The sequence below is a fragment of the Pithys albifrons genome, chromosome 5, assembly GCF_047495875.1.
Source record: "Pithys albifrons albifrons isolate INPA30051 chromosome 5, PitAlb_v1, whole genome shotgun sequence".
Classification (NCBI taxonomy): domain Eukaryota; kingdom Metazoa; phylum Chordata; class Aves; order Passeriformes; family Thamnophilidae; genus Pithys; species Pithys albifrons.
Window position 1 is genome coordinate 49,011,718 of NC_092462.1, and position 18,559 is coordinate 49,030,276.

Here is an 18,559-nt window from a genome sequence, read left to right on the forward strand (position 1 = left end):
CGTGGCTATTACAGCACTGGCAGTTCTCAGTCATCCCCTGCCCCAGCTCAGGAGCATGGGCTGTGATTCAGAGTCAGGGAAAACACCATGTGAGATAAAACCTAGAAAAACAGATAGATAATTTCTTACATGTGGAGAGGTGAGTCTCATTGTAGGAGGTGCTTTATGGAGAGGGGAGTAGGTTTTTGCAATTTCCTGGTCATGGAGGTGAAATGGAGTAAGGAGAAATGTGTTCCTGGCAAGCATTGTGTAGTGGCCACTGTGTTCAGATGGGATCGTGAAATCTCAGGAGGTGTTGCAGAAGCCTTATGAAAGTAGGTCTGTCCACCATGGGCGGGGTTTGCCTTTCCTATGTAGAATTATGTGAGCTAGGAGAAGTCTTTGGTTTTGACAATACTCAAACATTTAGGAGGAAAATGATATTGCTGAAAAGATGCCTCTTGGTTGGATGACTGTTCTCTATTCTGGGTGGTTCAGTAAAGCTCATGCCTAGCTTGGTGTGGTCCAGCCTCAGTATGGTGGGCAGGAGACATGGTTTTTAGGAGCCTGCTGCAGAGAGAGGAGTTGCTCTGAGAGTCTCAGTCTGGCCAACAGCTGTTGTACAAGATCTGTTTCCCATCTGCTGAGGCCAGCGATGGGACTCAGCTCTTCATGACTGGAAGAAGTGTTTGGCTGTGTTTGCAGTCACAACTCCTCTTCTGTAGGCAAAGCACCAGAATGTCAACTGGACTACCCTGTTTCAGCCCTTCTTAAGGTAAAAATCCTATGTAATTTGAAGTATACTTTGGGATCTTTTGGAATTAAAATTTCTACCTAAACTATATGCAGCAAAGATACTTAAAAGAATGTTTTTTAGCTTGAAGAAATCTAACACTGAGGTATTAAAAGTGGCTGGTTCAAAACTGTCACTTTATTACACTTCTTTAGCAAAAAAGGATAGCCTCAGGCACTGTTGAACTCTTTACTTTTTATATTTTGATTCCCCATAGATTCAAGTGCAATTTGAATTTAGCTTGCTTACACGTAATTTGTTATGAGATGTGTTTAGTTCTGGAGCCACATGTGGTTTTGCTTTCCTTTCAAGCCACTGTCTCATTCAGATCATGGCTGGCCAGGCTGTTTCAGTTTGCTTTGTCATGGTCACCCATGAGAATCAACTCCCCGGTGCTGAGGGCTGGCATCAGGCTTGCAGGTTAGTGACCTCTCAGTCATCCTCAGTGGTCCTTGCATATAGCAAGTTCAGTTGTTGGAAGGAGGCATATTTACAGCACTGATGTGTCAGATCAGATGAACTGTTGCGGGTCTGGTTTATTAGTGGGGCGTTTGACAGAATGGCACAGTGAAAGGCTGTGGGCTGTGAGAGCAGTGTGAGGAGGGCCATTGTCCTGTGTTGGGGGCTGCAGATGGCTCCTCTGTCACCACAGCAGCTTTCTCTTCCCACCAAGGCACTCCTTCCAAGAATGAAGCACTCTCATTGAAAAAATAAAAGTCATAGGCAAGCAGCAAAATTCCCGCAATTTTATTTAGTTACTTTTCTGCATCTTTTAAACTGAAACTACTCTGAAAGTCAGTGTGATGCAGGCACTCTCCATAAAAACCTGAGACCTAACCATAAAGGACTGTCTTACCTTACCTTTGCAATGCCTTAACTTTACCTCCTCTAATTTTGACCTCTATGAGACTAGATTGTGGCAGTCCAGTTTCTGGTGATGCCCCTTCTGTAATACTCTTATATCTCACCATTAATAACCAGAGTGGAGAAAGATACCACCAAGCATTAATGATCTCATTGAATGTCCCAAAGAGTTTAAGCTGAACGCTGTTCCTTGAGACAATAAATGTCTTGTGACTCCTGATAAGTGCTCTCATTCCCTGTTTAACTCACGATAGTTGAAAGAGCTCAACATGTAAGAAGACATCAAGGAGAGCAGAGATAAAAAGCTGCTTTGCTAGAGAGGCTCACTAGCTTGCATTAACGAGTGGAAAGGGAAAACATGAGACCAAAGCACTGCCTCACTTGTGTTTACTTACAGATCCAGTGAGAAACTTTTTCCCTAAATTAATACTTACACATGATGCATAACAGTTTCTTAGGAAGACAAATGCTGTAACTCCAAACTTCTTCCCCCTGATTTATATAACATGATGCTATATGGTACAGAATATTTGGTCAGTTGGGGTCAGCTGTCTCAGCTGTGTCTTCTTCCGATTTCCCAAGGGACCCCAACTTCATTGCCAGAAAGGCAGTATGAAAAGCAGAAAAGATGTTGGTTCTGTGCTAGCACTGCTTAGCAATAATAAAGCCATCTCTACATTATCTGCACTGTGAGCAGCATGATTACAAAACATAGACACATATTAGCCACTGTGAAGAAACTTAACTCCAGCCAAAATCAATGCAACTGGAATCACAAGATAAGGATGCTGACTTTGCCAACAACACTGCTTTGCCAGATATGGGAACAGTAGTACAGCATCTCAGGCAAAATGTGAATGGTTGTTCATTTAGTTTTCTATCTCTTGTGCTTGTTTTGTAGCAGAGGGGACCTATCCTGGTGAAAAGAGTACAGGGGAAGCTTGACTAATGAGAGCTTGCAGTATTTGTTATCCCTCCTTGCTACCTTGAGTTCTGTCTGACCTGTAACTTTAGAAATATCAGCACTTTCTCTTGGGGCTAGTAGGTGTGAAAAAGCAACACTTATCAAGTGACCTTGTAATAATACCTCAAAATAAAGACTTTGAGGGTAAATATATCCAACAGTGAACATGTGAGATGTGGCCAGTAGTTCATCATCTGAGTGAACTTCACAGCTTTTTCTTCAGTAGAAACTCCTCAGTTTATTATTGAAGTATTTCTTACTGGGTAGCTTCCACATAGTCTAGTGGGTGGAGAACAACTAGTTCTTTAGTAGTTGGAGAACAAACAGTTGTTTAAGGAAAAAGTTCTTGGAGTGTTTGGAAAGAGAAGTAACTGAGGAAGGATTAGTCATTCCCTATGCATAACCCAGTCATAATTTGTATGTAGTACAGTCTTTTAGTTAGACCATGTCAAAAGAGTGTCTTGAATGATGAAATAAATTAAGCTTATTTTTGGTGTAATAGATCATGTGCTCACCTGAGATTGTATAACATTTGGAAAAACAAACTCAAATTGTGAAGAAAGTGAGTTAAACTGAGTCCTTTACTGTAGTTAAAAAGATGAATTAGCCTCAGGCACTCTTGACCTCTTTTCTTTTTATATTTTTCTTCCCCATAGATTTAAGTTGTTTTTCTCAGATTTGCAGTTTTGTGTACAGTAGCAATTGTCCTCCTAATTCATGCTGAGCTTTAGGATTCCTAAAAGTTAGGTTCAACCTCTAATTTAATAGAACTTTTATTTTTCTAGCCCTCTAAGCCTCTGGCTTTCTGGACAAGTAGGAAAAGCTTTTACACAAGCTTCGCCCATTTCCTTTGCCAATCTCTTCTTTGCCTGTAAGTGGATGTTATTGTTTCTCTTCCCTTCTTATCGGCAGCAGATTTTTGAAAAGAAGGCTGAGGCAGCAGCTCTGATTTAGTAAAAGTCCACCCAGTGCCACAGGCCAGCAGGGAACTGGTGGAGTAGCCTTGGTCTACGTAGAAGTGAAGTATGTAGACTCTGTTCTTTTGGAACTTCTGCTCCTCCAAACCAATGCCATGCCAGTCTGGAGGTAGTTCTTTCATTCCCTCTCTAAGCTCACTTTGAAAAAACTTGCCAGAATAAAGAGGACTGTTTCCTTTTGAACGTACATAAACGTGTAAGAGGGATCAGTATCCCTTTTGCCTCTTCTCGGTTCAGACTCTGACCTTCCCTTTTAGTTCTTGCTTTATCTTTTACCTCTTCTCTGTCAGCTGAGCATCACTTATTTTTGAGCAAGTAAACCAAACCAATATTCTTCACCAGATCTTTATGCTGCACAAGTGAGAAGCAAATCTCTTTATGCTGTGCCTCATCTGGCCAGCTGCCATCAAACTCCTTGCACCATCCTGAAATCCTGGTGATGGCACCACAGAGGGCAACACCTGCTGTATGTCAGCAGGAAATGAAGTTGTTTTCACTCTGCTTGATACATGGTATTTGGAATAAAATAAACTTGAGCCACAAAGTTGGGACCTGGTAAAATCTGCTGTCTCCCTTTTAAGGGTTAATATAAAATATTGATGTTTCAAAGTCTTTTTTTGTGCCTTGCTTTCATGTATCCCAAACTAATTTTCACCTTTATTGTCTATCAGCAAAGAACATTACAAATGATAAAAAGGTTTTTGATCTGAATAAACTGAAGGCAAAGTAGTCAATGAAAGTTTGTAGGAGCTTTTATGTGCAAGAAATAAGAAAAGCTACAAGTACTCAGCTATAGAGGAATGAAAATTGATCAGTCCATCCTATGTATGCTAACCCACTATTTGGTTGCTAACTCAGTACTAAATAATTCAAAGAAAAAAATACCCATGTCAACATATTTTACACATCATAGGTGATGTAATGTAATTTCTGTTTCATAAAGCAGTAGTTCCTTTCCTAAATAATTTGTTTGTTAAGAAGGTGCACTATAAAGCTCTTAAAGGGTAACTTAGTACTTGGACTGTGTTGCTTACAGGAAATCCCAATAAAGAGCAATGGCTGAGTTTTTAAGTATTTGGAGACATTTCCATGTCATTCTCCTAAATTATCATTGTAAGGGGAAAGAAATCCTTGTGATGCTCTTACAATTCCTGAGCTGTTCTGTGCTCTTTGGCTTTACTTCTCTGTTGCAATGGTTGATGAGTTGATGCTTCAGTTTGGTGTGATGAACCACCTTGATGCCAACTGACCCTGTCTAGAGGGACCATCATTTTCCAGCATTGTTTTCTTTTCTTGTCCCAACTACCTAAGTTATAATGCTAAAAGGAAACAAATGCTTGTATTTTTTTTTAAATGTAGAAAGCCTGTTTCCAGGGAATTTTGGAAAACTGGTTCTGGTTGTGATAAAATACTCATTCTGTTGTGCATACATGTATACCTTTCAGCAGAATAGAGGTTATTTTGCAACATCACATGGTTACCTCAGAGTCTTCAGTCAGAATTGTCACTGAGTTACCCCTTAGCCAGTTTACTTTTCAACTTAAATTTAGTGAGGCAAATACAAATTTTATTTTCACAGAGTTGGATTAGATATAAAATTAACCAGTTATTGTTTGGCTGATTTTCAAGGAGAGACTAAGATTTTGCAAACCTTTAGATATAATTTTGAAATTTATTAGAAAGTAGTCCCCCAAAATTCCAATTCTCTCTGTTAAAAAAATCCAAACTTGCATATGATAGAAGTGGTTTCTCTGAGCCTGCCTTTAAAAAAAAAAAGACAGGAGGAAAAAAAGTAAATTTAAGTATTTTTTACTTCTGCTTTTTCTGGCATGTGATACATTTCAGATATCATGACAGTATTTCCCCCTTCAATTGGAATTTTAAAATTATGGCAGACTTTGCTGAAGTATATTTCTTTTGTATTTGTATTTCTGTGAAATTTTCCTTTTGAACAGACATTATTAAGTTAGTTTTGGGTTTGGGTTTTTTTGAGTTTGAAATTGCAATCTCAGATGTAGGTCAAAACGACAATACAAGAGTGTATTTTGCAACCCTTGCTTACGCTGAGTAGTAATTATTCAAATAAGTCTGTGCTGGATACTTATGTAAATAACTATTCCCATGTAACTCACTATGTAGTTTCATGATAAAGCAGCAGATGCTCCATCAGAAAAAACAGGGTAAGGAGTTCTCCTTTTCTTCTTCCTTCTGCGCTATTTCTGCTCTCCACCCAGAGAGACATTGTGCTGCCTATTCTCTTACCTCGCTGCAGCCATTTGCAGGGACATGGTATGAGCTTGTTCAGCAAACTTATCTGAAATAATTAAAATGAAGGAGAAACAAAGTATTCTGAAAGACTTAAATATTTGAGTCAGAATTACAAGGTACTGCCTATGTGTTTCAAATTTTGGTACTTTAAAAATTGAATTAGTGAATATTGTATAATTTTTATTAATGTACTGCCCTATGAGATGTGTTTTCAGTTTTAAATATCCAGATCTGGAATTGCTACTGGCTTGGACTGATGTGTCCCAAATCTGGCAAAAAGCTGTTGTGCAGGATACACGACACCCAAGTCAGAAAGCTGAGGATGTTGGTTTATTAGAGGGATTCTCTGTCTCGAATGCTCATCAGCCTAGCATTAAGACTTTACACTAAAGGACCCAAATTCCTAGGGAAATGTTGCTATTAGTAAGGTGTTGAAGCCCAGAAGACAGTTCCACCTTGATTTTATTTTTGTTTTGAGCCACAAACAAATGTTTCCTTGTGGTGTTTGTTTTATCGCTGTTGTGCTAAGTGTGTTTTTCAGAATGCCATTTGTCTCGTGAACCCCTCCATGACTAGGTGTGTTACAAAGCTTTGTGCCATAGAAAGTGGCAATTACTTATTGTGCTTGGGTCAGAGGAGCCCTGGGCAGATTGAGATGCACTTTCTCTTTTCTACTCACAAGAACTTCCACTGGGACTTTCATACGTTAATTGCACTGTTTGAATGTTGCAGGCGCTCACCGTCCAACCGGCTTACGGTGACTAATTGTTTCAATAAACAAACACAATCCAGGAGCTGGGAGTGGGAACCAGAAGATGTATGGGTAGTGTTGAAACACCTGAGCTTACCACATCACTTAATGCCTCAATTTTCCCTGGTGAAAACTGGGAAAGGTGACATGAATAAGAAGCTCTGTCTACAAGTGAAAACGTACTTTGTACATCTTGACCAATATCAACTTATCAGATTTATTTGAACAGTTGTTTTCATTAGTTTCTTAGTGACTGTTGTTTTCATTAGTGACTTCATGGCTGTAGAGGTGAATATTTGTGTAATGCAAAGATAGTGCAAGTTGATGCAGATTTTTTGATACTTTAAGTTGAGAATGTTTTCCCACCCTAAAAAAAGCTGAGAATGTGTAACTCTTTCTGATTTCAGTCAAAATTCTGGGTCTTCAGCATCTCTGCAAATTAGATCATATTTGTTATCATGTAACCAAGGTTGATTGGGTACTGGAAAAACTGTTGTCAGGAGTCATACTGTTAAAAGTTTATATGGGTGTCAGCATGAAATTCCCACAGCTGTTTATGATAACATAACAATGTGTTATGCAAACAGCTTCACATTCTGAGAGGTGTCTGAGAACAATGGAGTATTTGGTGAGGAAATGTGCAGAAAATATCTAAAACTGTACTGAGGCAAAGTAGTGATAAATGGGTTTTATAAGAGGTAAGGGTGGCTTTTACAGGGGCTTCTTAATGGAGTGTTGGAATTTTGGAAAAGAACTCTCAGAATAATAAATGGGAATGCAGTTGTCCTGAACCTTTTTTATTGAGACAGAAATCTGTCTGAAGCCATTGACTTGGAAATAACCTCAAAAAAAGAAGTTTCAGTCACCAAATGCTGTTTCAAAGGCTGATCTTGTGACCTGGAAAACTGGTTCTAATCTGCTGAGATCTCCATAGCAGAGGTAATTCAGTATAGCAACCAGGTGCAGACATTGGCCAATTACATTTTTGACATTTTTATTTTTTAACCCTGATTTTGTCAAAAGTATTTTTGCACCTTGTGTAGTGTTAATGTGACCAAAGAGGGCTGATGGAAAATGAAATATTTGAGCATTATCAGTATTGAGAAATCACAGTTAATTTTGATTCCCTCTTGTGCTCTCCAGTGCAGCACGCTAGGGATCTCTGACATCACAGTTTTTAAGATGGATAACACTTACTTTTTTCTAAAGTGCCAATAGAGAATTTTTACTATCGAGAACAGAACTGTTTTGAGTAGGAGAACCTGAGATGGGAACCCTGAACTTTTGTGTGCATTCAGTTGGTCTGAAAGTTAATATTGCCTTTTATTTTTTTGAACAATGTTTATATTTTCAGTTCATGGTAGTATTCTTCCTTCCACAATTACCTTTAAGATTGCCAGGTTTTTTTTAGAAGGGCAATAAATCAGCCTTGGGCAGCTTTAGTAGTTAAGAGAATGTAATCAAGACAATTACTAATTAAAAAAGATCTGCCTTCGTCCCAGGAGTGCAATATGACAGGACCAGCAAAATGTATGTGTGTATGCATATCAGAAGAAGAGAAATAATGAAAAGAGATTGTTCATAATAATCACAATTTCCAGTCCAATGATTGTCTTTTACTTATTCATCCTAACTTGGTCTTATTTTGTAGTTCCATGTAAACCACAGTGTTTTTTTTAGCATATGTAGAGATAGTCCTTGAAAAGAAAAGGGTATTTTAAAGCAATGAACAACTACACCTGGGTGTTGAAATGGCAGGAGTGTGGGATATCAGAGTGTAACTGGTCAAACCAAGAGTTGAAACATGGTATCAGGACTAGATTTGAAGGGAAAATGTGTTATTTCATGTACTGACATAGAAATTAGTTATGTGTTTAGGCAAAAGGAAATTGAGAGGCACCAAAGTAAGTTTGTTTATGTTTAATTTTATTAAAAACTAAATTGTGTAAGGCAATGTTGTGAGGTGGCCTGTGGTTTTTCAAGAGTCTCTGCACAATTCTAAGAAATGCACGGTTTTGTCCAGACTGAGGGTGTGTTGCCTGAAGAGAAAAATGAATTATTTTGTTATTTTAATCTAGGGCTTTGGTTTAGGTTATCCCCCTACTACCTCCACCCACTTGAGAAGTTATTCATAGTTACTGGTGCCTCAGCAGATGCTGAGCCATGGCTTCAGCTTCCAGCCCTGCTTCTCTAGCCTGAGCTGCTGTCAGGTCTGTGCCTGTGACTTGCCCTGGCTTTGGAGCACAGCTCAAGACAGGGGCCAGGTGGTGCCATGGGCAGGGCTGACAGAAAGTGAGCAAAGAGAAAAAGGGGAAAAAAGATTTCTGGAACAGCTTCTCCACAACCTTTCCCACACCTTTCATTGCTGCCTCTGTGCCACCTCATTTGATGAGTCTGTGCAGGCAGCTGTCTGTGCTGCGTGATGAAGCGTCTCGTTGGATCCCTTCCCTAGCCTGCTTCCCAGCCCAGTGGGAGGAACGCTTGCACCCACACAAGGCAGTGTGGCACAACAGGAAGGGAGTAAGCAGATGAGGGAGGAGATCAGCTGTGTCTAAGCTGACATCACTGCAAAGAACAGAAAGATTGTCTGACAATGTCTCTGGCAGGACCCTGGAGCTAGATTTGCAAACAAAGTAACTGTGGATATGTTTGTTTTTAAGTACTCCTACATCTGTCCTACAGGTATCAATCGTGGTGTAGAACTTCAAAGCATCCTGATGTTACTGAGTGACCAAAACCATCAGAAGTAAATGACTTGATTTTGATGGTCAGCATGAACTCTTTCTAAACAGAAGATGGAGGGCATATCCTTAACATTTTCTAAAAACTAAACTTTCATTCTTTGTTTTCAAATTGACAGATTTTAAACAAACATTTGTGTCTGAAAATTTTCATTAATATACTTGTTGTGAATTTTCAAAATTACTTTTACTGATCCATCTCAGGCACAAAGGGTTACCATAAATGAGGTTACGTCAGGCTGATGACGGGTCATTAGTGGGGTTCTGCAGGGTTCCATTTCAGGCCCTGTGCCCTTCAACATCTTCATAAATTACTTCGATGCAGGACCTGAAGGTGTAATAGGAAAGTTTGCCAGTGACACAAAATTGGGAGGAGGTGTTGGCTCTGTTCAAGGCTGGGAGGCCATATGGAGAGACCTTGACAAATCAGAGGACTGGGCAATTGCCAGCTCTATGAAGTTCAACCAAAACAAGTTCTGGTTTCTGCAGCTAGGACAGGACAACCCTGGATATACATACAGCCAGGGGAACAAGAGGCTGGAGAGCAGCACTATGAAGCGCCCTGAGGGTCCTGGTTGAATATGAGTCAGCAGTGCCCTGGCAGCCAGGAGGGCCAACCATGTCCTGAGGGGCATCAGGCACAGCATCACCAGCCAGTCGAGGGAGGGAATTGTCCCACTCTGCTCTGCACTGGGGCGGCCCCACCTTGAATATTGTGTGCAGTTTGGGGCACAGCAATGTAAGAAAGATATTCAGGTATTAGAGTGTCCAAAGGAAGGCAATGAAGATGGTGACGGGAAAGCTGTGTGGGGAGTGGCTGAGGTCACTTGGTCTATTCAGCCTGGAGAAGAGGAGTCTGAGGGGAGACCTCATTAGAGTCTACAACTTCCTTGTGAGGAGAAGAGGAGGGGCAGGCACTGATCTCTTCCCTGTGGTGACCAGTGACAGGATCTGAGGAAATGGCAGGAAGCTGAGTCAGGGGAGGATACCAGGAAAAGTTTCTTCACCCAGAGGGTGGTTGGGCACTGGAACAGACTCTTCAGGGAAGTGGTCACAGCACCAAGTCTGACAGAGTTCAAGAGGCTTTGGACAATGCTCTCAGGCACATGGTGTGATCTTGGGGCTGTCATGTGCAGGGCCAGGAGTTTGATGATCCTTGTGGGTCTCTTTCAACTCAGGAAATTCTATGGTTCCATAAACTTCCATTTTATATATGGCACTCTTTTGCAAATGGCATTATACAGTGCTAGTTACTGGACAGACCTTAGCAATTATAACTTTTACACAGGTTAGGACTTTGTGGTGAAGAGCACAAAGGTACACTGCTGTTTGCCTGGAAGACATTTCAGACTTCTCACCCATATTTTCTGTGACACAGGCTGCACTCTACCTTATTTCATCCCAGTCACGTACACCTTTTGGCTTCCTGGAATGTGCCAGTGTAGACCTCAGCTGAGAAAAGCCTGAAATTTTTTGTCTAATAATTAACTTTTGTAAACTTCCAGTTGCTTAGGGTGAACTCCAGCTTTCTGTATATTCAGACAGTTTCATTTACAAGTAGAAGATCTTTTACCACAGAAATCTCCAACTCTGTGATCCTCCAAAGATGACATACTGATTTATTCCTCTTGTCTTCACAGGAACTGAGTTCAATGGCTAGAAAGAGAGCTGACAAGGGGCTGAAATGAATACGACTACTATCCTACAAGAGATTTTGATTAAAAGGTCACAGCAGAAGAAGAGGACTTCTCCCTTAAACTACAAAGAGAGGCTTTTTGTACTTACAAAGTCCATGCTAACATATTACGAAGGTCGAGCAGAGGTAGGAGACTCAGATTTGTACTACAGAGTGTCTGCTTTTGTATGATATTGGCTTTTTCCCTACTGTATGTCATACTGTCACGAGCAGATGGAGGAAATGATCATTTGCAGCAGTGAACGTGAGCTTCTGTTTCTCTTATTTATACTGCAGATTGACAGAGATGTAGATAACATATCTGATAGTCCATGTGAAGTTGATCTCAGAGCAGTAGTATGTATCCAGGATGTCAGAAATGACGTAAACCAGCATTTATAGCTGGTCATCAAGACTGATTTCTTTCTTCAGAGAGATGAAAGATTGCTGCTTTCATGAAGTGGGAAAGAGATAGAAAATTTAAAATCATAGTTGCTTCTGGCTGTGGTTACTGTGAAGGCCATTACTTTAACATCTGGGAATCAACTGGATTTGAACAGGAGGAGCATTTGATAGGAGCAGTGCATTGCAGACCAAGTTCAGCTGAGATGAGATCCATTAGAGTAGATCATGCAACCCAGCGATTGAAATGAAGCTGTAAATAATTTATCTTTAACAACACAAGCAATTCATCCCTGTTACCACTTTCTGTGTAAATTTAGTTACACAAGAAATAATTAGTGTAAACTATGCAAATCCTCAGACCAGGATTTTTTCATATGAGCTCCAGACTCAGTTTCATCAAGGTCACCTGCCCCCAGAGTGCCCTGTCATATCCTCAGTGCTGCAGTGAGATTTTCCACTTAGCTGAGGTTACTTTCCATATTTGTCACAATGCTGAGGGGGATTGAAATGGCTGCAGAAGCCAGTGAAATATGCTGTATGTGTTGGGAAGACATTTAACAAATGAAACTTACTGGAGGCAGTCCTGCAACCTCTTGTGACGGCTGTTTTACCCCTGATGAAAGAAGAGGGTACAGGAGAGAGCTAAGGCTTACTAAGCATGTTTCTCTGCCAGACCTTGTGGTTGCACCAGAACTGAATTCACCATGCTACAAGACCGCAGCAGTCTGTGTAGCTGCCATTCCCTGACACAGTCAGGGATTAAGAATTAAATCACAGACTGACTGAGGTTGAAAGGAGCCCCTGGAGGCTATCTGGTCCAAGCTCTCCTGTTCAAGCGGAACCACACAGAGATGGTTGCCTGGGATCAGCTGGCTGTTGAATATCTGCATCCAGATGGCTGTTGAGTATCTCCGTAGATGGAGTTTTCACAACTTTGCTGGGCAACCTGTGCTAGTGCACAGTCACTCTCACAGTAAAAACTCCTCACCATTGTTTTCCTGATGTTCAGATGGTGACTCTTTGTCTTTCAGTTTGTGCTCACTGCTTCTAGTCATGTCACTGGACACTGCTGGAAATAGCCAGTCTCTATCCTTTTTGCACCCTCCCTTCAGATATTTTATGCCTCTCTGGATGGCAGCATGACCCTCTGGTGTATCAGTAATTCCTCCTGTTTTGGTGCCATCAGCAAACTTGCTGAGGGTACACTCTGCCGCATCATCCAGGTTATTAAGGAAGATACTGAACAAGACTGGACCCCTGGGGTACAGTGCTAGTTACTGGCCTCTGACTAGACTTTTTGCCAGTGATCACCACCCTCTGGATCCAGCTGTTCAACCTTGGAATATGAATGAGTGTGTTTATTCTGACTGTAGAGTTGAAATATGTATTCTTTCCCTCTCCCAGGTAATAAAGAGGTGGGGGCTAAGCAGCCTCTGAAACATGGCTTGCCATGCTTGTCTTGTGTCAGCTCACATTCAGATCAAATAGAAATGTAACAAGCAGGTTTTGCAGGTCTGGTTGTCACCGTTTAAGAAGTTCCAGCTTTCCCCTTCCAGCTTTCCCGATGCCCTCCAGGTTAATGTCCTCTGGCTGAAGTATCTTTCCAAGAGACTGACATGTGAATCTGTCTGAGAGGGGGTTTAAACTGTAAGTTTTATTTGCAGTGAGATGGAGCAGGGCTGCCAAGTGTCTTCAGCTGAGGAGGCAGTAACTTCTTAAAATATTCCAGCCGAAGATACAGACAATTGGGCTGAAATATTATGCCTACAGTAGGCCATCAGTTTGCTGCTGAAACAGGAAGGCCCATCTTATCCCTGTCCTAGCCTTGCTAGCCTCCCCCATTGACTTGAATTGGTCCTCGCACTTCTTGGAATCCATACTGCTCTGAAAAAAATTGATTTTCATAGAATGGCCTGTGTTGAAAGGGACCTTGAAGATTATCTAGTTCCAACCCCTTTGGCATGGGCAGAGACACCTTCCACTGGTCCTGAGACACCTTCCAACCTGGCCTTGAACACTTCTAGGGGTGGGACATCTACTACTTCTCTGGTCAACCTGTTCCAGTGTCTCATCACCCTCACAGTAAATATTTTTTCCTAGTATCTAATCTAAACTTTACTCTCTTACAGTTTGAAGCCATTCCCCTTTGTCCCGTCGCTGCATGCCCTTATAAATAGTCTCTGTCTTTCCTGAAAGTTCCCTTTAGGTACTCCAAGGCTGCAATTAAATCAGCAGAAAGATATTTGATCTGGTTTTATTTTTGCTGGATTAGTGTTCAGCTGGGTTAGCAAACTGCATTAGCGGGGTGCCAGAGGCCATGCCAGGTGCTGGAGGAGAACAGGATGCTCCAATTGTTGACATCAGCAGGTTGTTAGACTGGCTCAGCCATGACACATAACTTTCCAGCCTGAAACTATTTTAATTTCCACCGTTCCTCTCATTTTAGATTCTTTTAAACATTAATCAGCATTTTATTTTATTAACAATAGTGTCTGAAAATAATGAGCTCTGATCCTAGAGGGGCACACTGAATACTTTTGTCTGTTTGAAAAAAAAATTGCTCTGTGACTAAGATCTCTGTGGCACAGTGGTAGTTATTCCTTTATGTCACTGGGCAACTTAAATGGAAAAAATGTTTGGTATTTTTTAAAGTCAATTCCAGTGGCTATAAATTTGCATTTACAGTAAGATAAGCATATTCAGGCTGAGATCATTTCTATAAAGAGGAAAAAAGTTATTAGAAATCAAAATAATTCTGCCCCCTATGAATAGTTGGGGGTTTATTGGTGGAATAAATGTGAATACTGTGTATGCTGTTTGAATTTAAAGTCATGACAGATGAAAGGATAAGTATAGACTGATCTCATTTTGGGCTTGGCAATATTCAAAGCCCAGATTGGTAAGATAAACATGGAAATCCCAAGTCAAGAGCATCCCACACCCTCATTTTAATTCCATAACTGCAGTAGTAGCAGTCTGCCAAAGGATGGCTGAGTTCTGCTCTAGGGAAGTGTATGATTCCCAGTGTGGTTGTTGGCCAAGTTGAAGTATTTTCTTGTTTTATTTTAACTTCTGTGGGAGTTCATTAGACAGTTCAAGAAAAATACAGGGTTTGTGGGCATGTGAATAATCAGACCACTTCTTTTTAAAACCAAGATTAAACTATATCTCGTTAGCTAAATTAGTCAATACTCAAAGTGTGGGCCAGTCAGGATTGTAAATAAGGTGCCAGAATTAGATATTTGGTATGTCTGGTGACAGAAATGGAACATTTACGACAACAGAAAGCAGTCAACCATAGCAAATATTGTTCTTGTAAATGCTGCTGAGAGGTTTAATTGCTCTTTGCAGCTGGCAGTCAGGCATCATTTGCTCTTTGACCAGAAACTGCACATTACAGAAGCACTCTCCTCTGCTTTTTCCATCCTGTGTCCTGACAATGTGCCATATTACCTACTTGGAGCAATAAATGATTATCTCCTAAGCATGACTACCAGCAGCAGACTGAAATCTTGTTTTAACTTGCTCATGACCAATTTAAATCTTTCTATATGTGCTTTCAAGCAGATCAGGCTCCCTGTCATAGTACAAAGTGCCTACAATGAAGCTGGAACTGCACTGCTGCCATGAGAAGGAGAAATATAGTTTCTGCACTTAGAAATGTTGCTCTGCTGTAGGTCATGGAGGAGGAGTGTGAACAGTCAATGGAGCATAACTACAGAATTGGTGAAGAGGCTGAATTTCAGGACTCATTTCAAAGCACAGAATTCTGAGGAAGGAGAATCCTGGTTTAGGTCACTTGTGCAAATGTCACTGGTAACTCACTTTGTGTAGGAAGGCAGTAGGACCTTGGCTTTTATGACTTAATTTCTTCTGGGCATTCTGTTGTTGGATAAAAAAATCAGAAGAAGTATCACTTTTAGGTTCATTAAAAAGGTGGATATTAAGAAGCTGGAAAATAAAGATACATCAGGAATAGACTTGCCTTAAGCATCATGGAGATAAATTTGTAATGTCAGAAAAGAGGAATATTCTGTTTAAGATGGAATATCTTCTAGTTTTTGGCTTTTTTTATAATAAATTCTGAGAATTAGTGAATGTAACTGTTGGGGAAATGCCATCATTGCCCTATTGTGCATTATGGGGCTAACAATCACGAGCATATAAAAGGCTGAGTTAATGCTGTTTTGTGAAGCTCTTAATGGTTTATCAGTTGTCATTGTTGGAAACAATATTTTCTGTATTTTTTCCTTAATGTTGCAAAAGTGGCTAATGAAGTCTAAATGGAATGGGTTCCATGCGTAATGAAGACAGAAATTCATTGTAGTAAGAATCAACTGAATTGGTCTCCAAGCACAGAGTAGTGGTCATGAATGTATAAAAGTAGGAAAGAAGTAAACTATCTTCCTACTCTGAGTATGGAGATGTACTATAAAACTGAATATGCTACAGACAGAAAGACTAGAGATATGTACAATGTTCTCAAATATGCATTGTAGACTTACCAAGCCAGCTTTAAACGCATTTATGTAGACAGCAGTAACTATGGTGGTTTGAAGGTGAGAGGTGGTAAGCAGTTTTTCCACAAACTGGCTCTTGAGGAGTGCTGCACTATTCTTGCTGGTGTCAGCTGGAGTAACTGATTGCAGTGCAACTTCTCTGTATAATCTGGTTGTATAGCAAAGGAATGTGGTCTTCTAATGAGGAAACACTAGCTTGAAATATTTAATTAGGAAATCGCTTTTCAATTTTGTGTGATTTGAAAGCTCAGCATATACTTTAGGTGTGCTTCTGTTCATTTTCCTGAACTTTTTTTTTCCCAAGAAATCAAAACATACTGATCAGTAGGAAATCAATAAGCAAAATTAATCAATTTTGAAGTGAACCTACTTGTTTGAAAAACAAATATTTCATACAGAAATAAAAAAATAATCTAATTTGGAATGGCTTTTTGTATTTTTGACCAGCAGAAATTTAGCTGAAGTTTTAATAAGACTTTTTCCAAATTGCTAATTTAATCTTGAATGGATTGCATATTTGAAATCCAAGGAGGCATTTGTGGATATAGCAGCATGTATGTGTGGCCCTAGGTTATGTTCGGCAATTTTCTGTTGAAGGTTACCTCGTATCTTGCATATTCAATTTAAAATCTCTTGAGTTTATTTTCAAAGGATCGGTGCATTTACACTTTCATCTGTGTCTGTCTGGAAAATAAAACCTTGGGGTTTATCTAGGAGTCCACGTTATCACTGAAATTTGAAATACTTCAGTAAATATCAGCTGAGCAGTGGCAATTGAAAGGAAGACTCACTTTATTAGTATGCCTGGTGGCTGGTGCCCCATGTTGCAAGTGCCACACACACTCCTTATAAGAGTGGCTTTGCTGCTGCAAAGAACAGCATCATTTATTCCTCTTGCATTAACCAACAGGACGGACCACATAAAAAGGGCATCCAAGATACTGCATCCATTAGAATGGTCCACGAAGTACTCCTGCTTTATCCTCATTCTCCTTCTGTGGCAATAAGTTTGACTGTTGTGAATTCTTTCTCAGTGAATGGTGAGAAGAGGGTATCTCTGAATGGGGAGAAGACATTGGTGCAGTCTGATGGCCCTAACTGGATAAGGCCAACTGCTTCATTACAGAGCCATGATAGCAAGTAGTGTGTACTTCACACAAGTTTTAGTTAGCTATTGCTGATGGACTGTCTTGCTTGAACTTAAAAGTGCCACCAGACTGTAGGTTTTTGCTCTAGATGGCATTTTAGGCAAGTGAAATTCTTTGAGATGAAGGAAAGTTTAGATGTGTTAAAGTACTTCTCATCAGTGGAATAGTTTAAAGGAGTTGGTTTGCACAAGTGAGATGTGCTGCTGGTTTGTTGGTTTGAAAACTTTCCCACTGATGTTTCTTCATGAGTGTGGTGCTTCCACAAAACTGCCACAGATGTGGTCATCATTTCATAAATGCTTATAAATGTGTGGACTGTTAATATCCTCAGATATAGAAACTGTGGAATGTTCCCTTTCACCATAGTATATTTTTATGTCTCTCAGCTTGCTTTGCAGGAATACTCTTTAGTTAGCGCTGATGTGTGTGGTTTTGTTACTGTCCTCCCACACAGGGCACAGCATACTTGCATTAACCTTTCCAACCCACAGCAACTTGCACTAACTGTGAGTTTGAAACCGAGTATGAAGCTTTAGTATCTTTATTGTTTGCTCATGTTTGCTGTATGTATTATAGTTTATATTGGATTTGTGCTATCAGAAGGTATAGGCTAAATCCTGGTTCCCACGGTTACCCTGCATGTGTTTGAAGGCATGGAGTTCTGTGGTGGTAGAGGGAGGACAAGGTGGGGAGAGTTTGTGCTGCATTACCTGTTAGCTCTGGAATGGCTGCACAGAGGATATTGGGGTAGGTACAGCACTTACCTATTTTTACTATGCAGAAACTATTTTCTTCTACAGAGAAGGCAAATCATAGTTCCTGAGGGAAAGAAGTTAAGAGTCTTCTTTAGAAGGATGCTTCTGTGGAGTCAAGTAGAAGGTGGCTTTCTGATGAGCTGATCTTGGGAGGTGCAGAATGCTCTTGTCTTCACTGGCAGTAGTGGCATTGTGTGAAAATTTTCTTGCATAAACAGCAGAACTGTTACAACTAGCAAAAACCAACCAGGTTATACATTAAAAAAAATCCCAAACCCAAAACAGAATAAAAACTTAAACATTCCTGGAGGTTGCTCATTTTCAAAGTCTCTTCCTAAGGAAAAAGGGTTCTTCTCTAAGAGTTGTGTTTGATACTTGTAATTTGAATATAGAGGAGACAGAACCTATTGAAATTACTGTGGTGATATATTTTAAGGAAGGAAAAATAAGAGCTGTGGGGCCCACTCTAGAGCTACAGGTTTCAGAGTAAAATTGTGTGACTTCATTGCAACACTAATTTTGTGCAAATACTTCCTTTGGAGCATAACAACGTTATAGAGTTCCTAAAAACTATGCTACTTGCTTTTCTTTTTTTAACAGAATATGAATACATTCTACTGTTGTTTATTCCTATAGTGTTTATCCTTTATTATTTTCAACTTAATTACCCTGATTTTTGTGTGTTTTCATTAGTCATTGCATAGGTAATTTTTTTATAT

General features: G+C 40.1%; 1 protein-coding gene across 4 annotated transcripts in view; it reads left to right on the plus strand.

Moving 5' to 3' along the window:
* TEC (tec protein tyrosine kinase) overlaps positions 1–18,559 on the plus strand; it is a 47,950-nt gene that overhangs the window by 3,352 nt on the left and 26,039 nt on the right. For 3 of the 4 annotated variants that reach the window (XM_071556531.1, XM_071556532.1, XM_071556529.1), the window contains exon 2: positions 10,978–11,159. In XM_071556531.1, coding sequence (XP_071412632.1) covers positions 11,022–11,159 — 138 coding nt within the window. In that variant the 5' untranslated portion in view covers positions 10,978–11,021. Of the gene's footprint in view, positions 1–5,704; positions 5,758–10,977; positions 11,160–18,559 lie in introns of those variants that run through there. The other variant, XM_071556530.1, reaches the window with a different exon arrangement.